The 11195-nt window shown below is 30.9% G+C and overlaps 1 protein-coding gene across 1 annotated transcript; it reads right to left on the reverse strand.

The window, feature by feature from the left end:
• Positions 1-1310: 1310 nt before the first annotated feature.
• On the reverse strand, positions 1311-10750 carry LOC115917200 (netrin receptor DCC-like; the record flags this gene model as incomplete). The annotated part of the gene is made up of 3 exons (XM_030970929.1): positions 1311-1410; positions 9167-9288; positions 10650-10750. Coding segments are annotated over 3 exons (313 nt in total), but the record flags the coding sequence as incomplete, so codon positions are not given.
• Positions 10751-11195: the final 445 nt, after the last annotated feature.

Here is an 11195-nt window from a genome sequence, read left to right on the forward strand (position 1 = left end):
GAATTTTCACTTCAAAAATTTTAAGGATTTTGGGAATTTTTAAAGAAAAAAAATTCAATTTTTTGGGGAAATAATTCTGAATTTTTTTAGGGAAAAAATTTCTAATTTTTTGTGAAAAAGAATTTCAATTTTGGGGGAAAAAATTTGAATTTTTTTAAGAAAAAAATTTCAATTTTTGGGCAAAAATTTTTTATTTTTATTGGGAAAAATTCTCAAATTTTGGGGACAAAAATTTCAATTTTGGAGGAAAAAAATTTGATTTTTTGGGGAAAAATTTTGAATTTTTATATGAAAAAAAATTCGATTTTTTTTTTTAAATTCCAGATTTTGGGGGGAAAAAATTTTCAATTTTTTGGGAAAAAAATCCCCAAATGTTTTGAGAAAAAAATCCAAATTTTCAGGGAAAAAAATAATTTTTTTTTAAGAAAGAAATTTCAAATTTTGGGGAAAAAAATCCAAAATTTTATGGGACAAAAAAATTCCAATTTTTTGAGAAAAAAAATTCCAATTTTTTGAGGAAAAAATCCCCAAATTTTAATGAAAAATTTTCCAAAAAAAATATTTTTTTAATGCTCCAATTTTTTGGACAAAAATTCTTAATTTTTGACTAAAAAAATCCCAATTTTTTATAGAAAAAAATTCAATTTTGGGGAATAATTTCTGATTTGTTTCAGGAAAAAAATTTCAAGTTTTGGGAAAAAAATCCAATTTTGGGGGAAAAAAAATTGATTTCTTTGGGGGGAAAAATCTTCAATTTTTAGGAAAAAAATCTCAAATTCTTTAGGAAAAATTCGAAATTTTATGGGAAAAAAATCCCAATTTTTTTATAGAAAAAAATTCAAGTTTTTGGGGGAAAAATTCCCAAATTTGGGGGAAAAAAAACCCCCAAATTTTTAATGAAAAAAATTGCCAATTTTTTATGGAAAACATTCCCTTTTTTTTGGGTTACAATTCCCAAATTTTTAGCAAAAAAACTCCTAATTTTTAATACCAAAAAAATTCAAATTTTGAGTAAAAAAATCGGATTTTTGGGCCAAAAAAATCTCAATTTTTAATGGAACACATTCCAATTTTTTTGGGCTGAAATTCCCAAATTTTTGGGCAAAAAAATCCTAATTTTTAATACAAAAAAATTCAATTTTTGGAGGGAAAAAATCGGATTTTTTGGGGCAAAAAATTCCATTTTTTCCCCTAAAAATGAGGGAAAAAATGGAATTTTGTGGGATTTTTTTGGGGGATTTTTTGGGGAATTTTCACTCCAATAATTTTGGGGAATTTTTGGGGAATTTTTGGGGAATTTTTGGGGGATTTTTGGGGGAATTAAAAAGCGGAACCGGTGATGGCGTTCAGTTGTTTCATCAGCCCCTCCAGGCTCGCCATCTGCTCGCTCAGCTCGTCCTGCTCGTAAACCTGGGGGGAAAAAAAAATTAATTTTATGCAAATTTTATGTAAATTTATGCAAATTTTATTGTTCCAATTTTGCCCTAATTTTTCCCCATTTTCCCCTATTTTTATCCCAATTTTTTCCCCAATTTTCCCCATTTTTCTCCCAATTTTTCCCATTTTATTCCCATTTTTCTCCCCATTTTTCTCCAACTTCTCTCAATTTTTCTCCAATTTTTTCCCCATTTTTCTCCCAATTTTCCCCAATTTTATTCCAATTTTTCCCCAATTTTTTCTCCAAATTTTTTCCCAATTTTATTCAATTTTTTCCCAATTTTTCTCTCAAAATTTTTCCCAATTTTTTTTCCCATTTTTCTCCAATTTTTTCCTAATTTTTCCCCAATTTTATCCCAATTTTTCACCATTTTCCTCCCTAATTTTTCCCAATTTTATTCCAATTTCCCCCCAATTTTATACCAATTTTTTCCCATTTTTCCCAATTTTATCCAATTTTTTCCCCAATTTTATTCCTATTTTTATCCCCATTTTTTCCCAAATTTATTCCAATTTTTCTCTAATTTTTCCCCATTTTTCTCCCAATTTCCCCCAATTTTACTCCAATTTTTCCCCATTTTTCTCCAATTTTTTCCTCATTTTTTCCCCATTTTTATCCCAATTTTTTCCCCATTTTTTCCCCATTTTTCTCCCAATTTTTCCCATTTTATTCCTATTTTTTCTCCCCATTTTTCTCCAACTTCTCTCAATTTTTCTCCAATTTTTTCCCCATTTTTCTCCCAATTTCCCCCAATTTTATTCCAATTTTTCCCCAATTTTTCCCCATTTTTCTCCAATTTTTTCCTCATTTTTTCCCTAATTTTTCCTAATTTTTTCCCCATTTTTATCCCAATTTTCCCCCAATTTTTCCCCATTTTTCCCCCAATTTTTCCCATTTTATTCCAATTTTTTCTCCCCATTTTTCTCCAACTTCTCCCAATTTTTCTCCAATTTTTTCCTGATTTTTTCCCAATTTCCCCAATTTTGTTCAATTTTCTCAATTTTTTCTCCAATTTTCTCCACATTTTCCCATTTTTTCTCCCAAATTTTCCCAATTTTTTTCCTTATTTTTATCCCAATTTCTCACCATTTTCCTCCCTAATTTTCCCCATTTTATCCCAATTTTCCCCCAATTTTTTCCCATTTTTATCCCAATTTTCCCCCAATTTTATTCCAATTTTTCCCCAATTTTATCCCAACTTTTTCTCAGTTTTTCCTCAATTTTCCCCCTAATTTTTCCCCAATTTCCCCCTAATTTTTCCCCAATTTTTTCCTAATTTTTCCCCAATTTTTTCCATTTTTTTCAAATTTTTTCCCCAATTTTTCTAATTTTATTCAATTTTTCCCCATTTTATTCCAAAAATTTTCCCCAATTTTAATTTCCACCCCATTTTCCTCCCAATTTTTTCTCCCAAGTTTATTCCATTTTCCCCATTTATCCCAATTTTTTCTCCCCATTTTTCTCCAACTTCTCTCAATTTTTCTCCAATTTTTTCCTGATTTTTTCCCAATTTCCCCCAATTTTATTCCAATTTTTTCTCCAATTTTTTCCATTTTTTCCCCCATTTTATCCCAATTTTTTCACCATTTTTTCCCTATTTTTCCCAATTTTATCCCAATTTCCCCCCAATGTTAAAATTCCAAAAAATTTTTAGGGGAAAAATGCAATTTTAAAGATTTTTTCAAATATTCCCGAAAAAAAACCCCAAAATTCGGGAAACAAAAATTCAAATTTGAAGGACAAATCTTGTACATTTTGGGGGTTCAAAATCCCAATTTTTGGGGGGAAATTTGCCCAATTTTTGGAGAAAAATCCCAAATTTTTGGGGAAAAAACTCCAAATTTTAGGGCAAAAGTTTTCGATTTTTTGGGGTTAAAAATCCCGATTTTTTTAAGGAATTTTTCCAATTTTGGGGATGAAAAAATTTCAATTTCTGAGGAAAAAAAAAATTCAATTTTTTGGGGAAAAACCTCAAAATTTCGGGAAAAAAAATTGAATTTTTAAGGGAAAAAATTCTCAAATTTTTGGGGAAAAAACCCCAAATTTTTAGGAAAAAAATCCAATTTTCTTGGTTAAAATTCCCAAAATTTTGGGCAAAAAAATTCCTAAAAGTTAGGGAAAAAAATCCAATTTTTTGGGTCAAAATTCCCAAAATTTTGTGGAAAAATTCTCCATTTTTAGGGAAAAAATTCCCAATTTTTTATGGAACACATTCCCAATTCTTTGGGTTAAAATTCTAAAATTTTTCCTTTTATTCTCATTTTCCCTTATTTTTATAGAAAAATTCAATTTTTGGGGAAGTTTTCAGGATTTTTTGGGCAAAAAATTTCCATTTTTCCCCTAAAAATGAGGGCAAAAATGGAATTTTGTGGATTTTTTTTCTGGGATTTTTTTGGGAATTTTCACTCCAAAAATTTTGGGGATTTTGGGAATTTTTAAAGAAAAAAAATTCAATTTTTTGGGGAAATAATTCTGAATTTTTTATGGGAAAAAATTCCTAATTTTTTGTGAAAAAGAATTTCAATTTTGGGGGAAAAAATTTGAATTTTTTTAAAAAAAAAAATTCAATTTTTGGGCAAATTTTTTTTATTTTTATTGGGAAAAATTCTCAAATTTGGGGAAAAAAAATTTCAATTTTGGAGGAAAAAAATTTGATTTTTTGGGGAAAAATTTTGAATTTTTATGAAAAAAATTTGATTTTTTTTTTTAAATTCCAAATTTTGGGGGGAAAAAAAATTCAATTTTTTGGGAAAAAAATCCCCAAATGTTTTGAGAAAAAAATCCAAATTTTCAGGGAAAAAAATAATTTTTTATTAAGAAAGAAATTTCAAATTTTGGGGAAAAAATCCAAATTTTATGGGACAAAAAAATTCCAATTTTTTGAGAAAAAAAATTCCAATTTTTTGAGGAAAAAATTCCCAAATTTTAATGAAAAATTTTCCAAAAAAAATATTTTTTTAATGCTCCAATTTTTTTGGACAAAAAATTTTAATTTTGACTAAAAAATCCCATTTTTTTATAGAAAAAATTCAATTTTGGGAATAATTTCTGATTTGTTTCAGGAAAAAATTTCAAGTTTTGGGAAAAAATCATTTTTTGGGGAAAAAAATTGATTTTTTGGGGAAAAATCTTCAATTTTTAGGAAAAAATCTCAAATTCTTTAGGAAAAATTGAAATTTTATGGGAAAAAAATCCCAATTTTTTATAGAAAAAATTCAATTTTTGGGGGAAAAATTCCCAAATTTGGGGGAAAAAAAACCCCCAAATTTTTAATGAAAAAAATTGCCAATTTTTTATGGAAAACATTCCCTTTTTTTTGGGTTACAATTCCCAAATTTTTAGCAAAAAAACTCCTAATTTTTAATACCAAAAAAATTCAAATTTTGACTAAAAAAATCGGATTTTTGGGCCAAAAAAATCTCAATTTTTAATGGAACACATTCCAATTTTTTTGGGCTGAAATTCCCAAATTTTGGGCAAAAAAAATCCTAATTTTTAATACAAAAAAATTCAATTTTTTGAGGGAAAAAATGGGATTTTTTGGGGCAAAAAATTCCATTTTTTCCCCTAAAAATGAGGGAAAAAATGGAATTTTGTGGGAATTTTTTGGGGGATTTTTTGGGGAATTTTCACTCCAATAATTTTGGGGAATTTTTGGGGAATTTTTGGGGAATTTTTGGGGAATTTTAGGGGATTAAAAAGCGGAACCGGTGATGGCGTTCAGTTGTTTCATCAGCCCCTCCAGGCTCGCCATCTGCTCGCTTTTCGTCCCTTTCGTAAACCTGGAAAAAAAAATTTAATTTCATGCAAATTTCATGCAAATTTCATGCAAATTTTATGCAAATTTTATTGTTCCAATTTTGCCCTAATTTTTCCCCATTTTCCCCTATTTTTATCCCAATTTTTTCCCCAATTTTTCCCAATTTTATCCCAATTTTCCCCAATTTTATTCCCATTTTTTCTCCCCATTTTTCTCCAACTTCTCTCAATTTTTCTCCAATTTTTTCCCCATTTTTCTCCCAATTTTCCCCAATTTTATTCCAATTTTTCCCCAATTTTTTCTCCAAATTTTTCCCCAATTTTTTCCCGTTTTTCTCCAATTTTTTCCTAATTTTTCCCCAATTTTATCCCAATTTTTCACCATTTTCCTCCCTAATTTTTCCCAATTTTATTCCAATTTCCCCCCAATTTTATACCAATTTTTTCCCATTTTTCCCAATTTTATCCAATTTTTTCCCCAATTTTATTCCTATTTTTATCCCCATTTTTTCCCAAATTTATTCCAATTTTTCTCTAATTTTTCCCCATTTTTCTCCCAATTTCCCCCAATTTTACTCCAATTTTTCCCCAATTTTTCCCCATTTTTCTCCAATTTTTTCCTCATTTTTTCCCCATTTTTATCCCAATTTTCCCCCAATTTTTCCCCATTTTTCCCCCAATTTTTCCCATTTTATTCCAATTTTTCTCCCCATTTTTCTCCAACTTCTCTCAATTTTTCTCCAATTTTTTCCTGATTTTTGCCCAATTTCCCCCAATTTTATTCCAATTTTTCTCCAATTTTTTCTCCAATTTTCTCCACATTTTTCCCATTTTTCTCCCAAATTTTCCCCAATTTTTTCCTTATTTTTATCCCAATTTCTCACCATTTTCCTCCCTAATTTTCCCCAATTTTATCCCAATTTTGCCCCAATTTTTTCCCATTTTTATCCCAATTTTCCCCCAATTTTATTCCAATTTTTCCCCAATTTTATCCCAACTTTTTCTCAGTTTTTCCTCAATTTTCCCCCTAATTTTTCCCCAATTTCCCCCTAATTTTTCCCCAATTTTTTCCTAATTTTTCCCAATTTTTCTCCAATTTTTTCCTCATTTTTTCCCAATTTTCCCCCAATTTTATTCCAATTTTTCCCCATTTTTATTCCAAAATTTTCCCCAATTTTTCCCAATTTCCACCCCATTTTCCTCCCAATTTTTTCTCCCAATTTTATTCCCATTTTTCCCCCATTTTATTGCAATTTTTTCTCCCCATTTTTCTCCAACTTCTCTCAATTTTTCTCCAATTTTTTCCTGATTTTTTCCCAATTTCCCCCAATTTTATTCCAATTTTTTCTCCAATTTTTTCCTAATTTTTCCCCCATTTTATCCCAATTTTTCACCATTTTCCTCCCTATTTTTTCCCAATTTTATCCCAATTTCTCCCCAATTTTCTCCTATTTTTTTTCCATTTTATTCTCATTTTTCCCCATTTTTCCCAATTTTTTTCCCAATTTCCCCCCAATTTTATCCAATTTTTTCCCCAATTCTATTCCTATTTTTATCCCCATTTTTTCCCCAACTAATTCCAATTTTTCTCCAATTTTTCCCCATTTTTCTCCCAATTTTCCCCATTTTATTCCCATTTTTCTCCCAATTTTTCTCCAATTTTTTCCTGATTTTTGCCCAATTTCCCCCAATTTTATTCCAATTTTTCCCTAAATTTCCCCCCTAATTTTTCCCATTTTTATCCCAATTTTCCCCCAATTTTTTCCCATTTTTACCCCAAATTTTCCTCAATTTATCTTCATTTTATTTCTTTTTTTTTCCCTAATTTCCCCCCAATTTTTCCCCAATTTTTCCCCAATTTTTTCTCCAATTTCCCCCAAATTTTTCCCCATTTTTTCCCAATTTTCCCCAATTTTACTCCAAACTTTCCTCAAATTTCCCCATTTTTTTCTTATCTTTTTCCCCAATTTTTCCCCATTTTTTCCCAATTTTATTCCAATTTTTCTCCAATTTTTTCCTCATTTTTTTCCCGATTTTCCCCCAAATTTATTCCAATTTTTCCCTTTTTATCCCTGATTTTCCCCCAATTTTCTCCTAATTTTTTCCCAATTTTTCTCCTTTTTATTCTCATTTTTCCCCAATATTTCCCCATTTTATTCCCATTTCTCCCCCAATTTTTTCCCATTTTTATCCCAATTTTCCCCCAATTTTATTCCAATTTTTCCCCATTTTTATCCCAACTTTTTCTCAGTTTTTCCCCAATTTTCCCCCAATTTTTTCCCATTTTCCTCCCAATTTCCCCCCTAATTTTTCCCCAATTTTTTCCTAATTTTCCCCAATTTTTCCCCAATTTTTTCCCAATTTTATCCCAATTTTTCCCATTTTATTCCAATTTTTTCTCCCCATTTTTCTCCAACTTCTCTCAATTTTTCTCCAATTTTTTCCTGATTTTTGCCCAATTTCCCCCAATTTTATTCCAATTTTTCTCCAATTTTTTCCCCAATTTTTTCCCATTTTTCTCCAATTTTTTCCTAATTTTTCCCCAATTTTATCCCAATTTTTCACCATTTTCCTCCCTAATTTTTCCCAATTTTATTCCAATTTCCCCCCAATTTTCTCCTATTTTTTTTCCATTTTATTCTCATTTTTCCCCATTTTTCCCAATTTTTTTCCCAATTTCCCCCCAATTTTATCCAATTTTTTCCCCAATTCTATTCCTATTTTTATCCCCATTTTTTCCCAAATTTATTCCAATTTTTCTCCAATTTTTCCCATTTTTCTCCCCAATTTTCCCCATTTTATTCCCATTTTTCTCCCAATTTTTCTCCAATTTTTTCCTGATTTTTGCCCAATTTCCCCCAATTTTCTTCCAATTTTTCCCTAAATTTTCCCCCCTAATTTTTCCCAATTTTATTCCAATTTTCCCCCAATTTTTTCCCATTTTTACCCCAAATTTTCCTCAATATATCTTCATTTTATTTCTTATTTTTTCCCCAATTTTTCCCCAATTTTCCCCCATTTTCCCCCAATTTTATTCCAATTTTTCTCCATTTTTTCCCAATTTTTTCTTATTTTTTCCCCAATTTTCTCCTATTTTTACCTCAATTTTTTCCCAATTTTTCCCCATTTATTTCTTATTTTTCCCCATTTTTTTTCCATTTTTACTCCAATTTTTCCCAAATTTTCCCCAATTTTATTCCAAATTTTTCCTATTTTTTCCTCATTTTTTCCTTCTTTTTTCCCATTTCCCCCCAATTTTATCCCAATTTTCCCCCCATTTTTTCCTCATTTTTTCCCATTTTTCCCCCAATTTTCATCCCCATTTTTCCCTATTTTTCTCTAACTCTTTTCCCAATTTTTCCCCATTTTTTCCCAAATTTTCCTCAGAATAAAATGGGGAAAAAAATCGGGAAAAATTAAAATAAATTTTAGACAAAATTGAATTAAAATTTGGCATTTTTTGGAGATTTTTTGGGAATTTTTGGGGGATTTTTTGGGAATTTTTTGGGAATTTTTGGGTTTTTTTTTCTAATTTTTTAGGGATTTTTTCGGGAATTTTTTGGGGGTTTTGGGGAATTTTCTGGGAATTTTTTTGGGATTTTTTTGGGGGATTTTTTGGGGGGGAATTTGGGGGACCCCGGGAATTTTTGGGGGATTTTTGGGGCATTTTTGGGGAATTTTTTGGGGTTTTTTGGTGAATTTTTTGGGGATTTTTGGGGATTTTTTGGGGAAGTTTTTGGGGATTTTTTGGGGCATTTTTAGGGAATTTTTTGGGGATGCTTTGGGGAATTTTTTGGGAATTTTGGGGGAATTTTTTAGGGATTTTTGGGGCATTTTGGGGGATTTTTTAGGAATTTTTTGGGAATTTTTTTGGAATTTTTGGGGGATTTTTGGGGATTTTTTCGGGATTTTTTTTTTATTTTTGGGGAATTTTGGGGGATTTTTTTGGGGATTTCTTGGGGTTCTTACGTTGGAAGAATCCGGGGAATTCTTGGGATCCTCGGAAGGTTCCGGAGCCTTGGGGACGGAGACGGGAACGAGAGGGGAGCGAGTCTTGGCCGGGAAAGCCAGAGAGGCCGTGGGGAAAGGGGCTGGAAAGAAATAAAAATGAAATTTATCATGGGGAAAAATTGGGGGAAAATTGGGGAAAAATTTGGGGAAAAATTGGGGAAAAATTGGGGGAAAACTGGAGAAAAGTTGAGAAAAAATTGGGAAAAATTGGGAGAAAATTGGGTGAAAATTGGGACGAAAAATGAGGAAAAATTCGGAAAAATGGGGAGAAATTGGGGAAAATTAGAGAAAAAATTGGAGAAAAATTGTGGGAAAATTGGGGGAAAAATAGAGAAAAAATTGGGAAAAAATCTGAGAAAAATAGGGAAATTGGGAAACATGGGGAAAAAATTGGGGAAAATTGGGAGAAAAATGGGAGAAAAATTGGGGAAAAATGGGGAAACATAGGGGAAAAATTGGAGAAAATTTGGAGGAAAATTGGGATAAAAACAGGGAAAAATTGGGGAAAATTGGGGCGAAAATTGGGGGAAAAAGTGGTGGAAAAATTGGAGAAAAATTGGGGGAAAATTGGGGAAAAATGGTGGAAAAATGGGAAAAAATGAGGGAAAAATTGGGGGAAAAATTGGACAAAAAATGGAGAAAATTGGGAAAAAACTGGAGAAAAAAATGGGGGAAATTGGGGAAAAATTGGAGAAAAATTGGGGAAAAATTGGGGGAAAAATTGGGAAAATTGGGGAAAAATTGGGAAAAAATGGGATAAAAAAGTGGCCAAAAAAATTAGTGGAAAAAATTGGAGAAAAATTGGGGAAAAATTGGGGAAAAAATTGGGAAAAAATTGGGGGAAAAATTGAGAAAAATTGGAGAAAAATGGTGAAAAATTGGGGGAAAATTGGTGAAAAAATCGTGGGAAAATTGGACTAAAAATGGAAAAAATTGGGGAAAAATTGGGGAAAAATTGGAGAAAAACTGGAGAAAAATGGGGAAAAATTGGAGAAAAATTGGAGAAAAATTGGGGGAAAATTGGGGAAAAATGGTGGAAAAAGGGGAAAAAATGAGGGAAAAATTGGGGGAAAAATTGGACAAAAAATGGAGAAAATTGGGAAAAAATTGGAGAAAAATTGGGAAAAAAATCAGGGGAAAAATTGGGGAAAAATTGGGGAAAAATGGGGAAAAATTGGGGAAAAATTGGAGAAAAAAATGGGGGAAAATTGGACTAAAAATGGAGAAAACTGGAGAAAAATTAGGGAAAAAATGGGGGAAAAAATGGGAAAAAATTGGGAAAAATTGGGGAAAATTGGAGAAAAATTGGGGAAAAATGGGAAAAAATTGGGGAAAATTGGGGAAAAATTGGGAAAAATTGGAGAAAAAATTGGAAAAAATAGCAAAAAAATCAGAAAAAAATGGGGAAAAATTGGGGAAGAAATAAAATTAATGTTTTTACCTTGTAAGAGAGAATGAAAGTTGATTTTTGGTTCGAGAGCATTCCCGAAGCTGCGCAGGGGGTGCTGGCGCACGCAGGCGGTGGGGATGGAATGGGGGAAACTTTGGGGGGAAATTGGGAAAATTGGGGGAAAAATTGGGGGAAAATGGGAGAAAACTTGGGAAAAAATTGGGATAAAAATGGGAGAAAATTGGGGGAAAATTGGGGGAAAATTGGGGGGGGAAAATTGGGGAAAAAATGGGAAAAATTGGGAGAAAAAATAGGAAAAAATTGGAGTGAAATGTTGGAAAATTGGGGAAAAATTGGAGAAAAATTGGGGAAAAAATGGAGAAAATTGGAGAAAAAAATTAAGAGAAAATTGGGGAAAAATTGGGAATAAATTGGGGGAAAATTGAGGAAAAATTGGGTAAAAATGGGGGAAAAATGGGAAAAATGGGAAAAAATAAAAAAATGAGGGAAAAATTGGGGAAAATTGGGGAAAATTGGGATAAAAATGGGAAAAATTGGGGGACAAATGGGAAAAAATTGGGGAAAAATTGGGGAAAA

The sequence above is a fragment of the Camarhynchus parvulus genome, unplaced genomic scaffold (assembly GCF_901933205.1).
Source record: "Camarhynchus parvulus unplaced genomic scaffold, STF_HiC, whole genome shotgun sequence".
In the NCBI taxonomy this organism is placed as follows: Eukaryota; Metazoa; Chordata; class Aves; order Passeriformes; family Thraupidae; genus Camarhynchus; species Camarhynchus parvulus.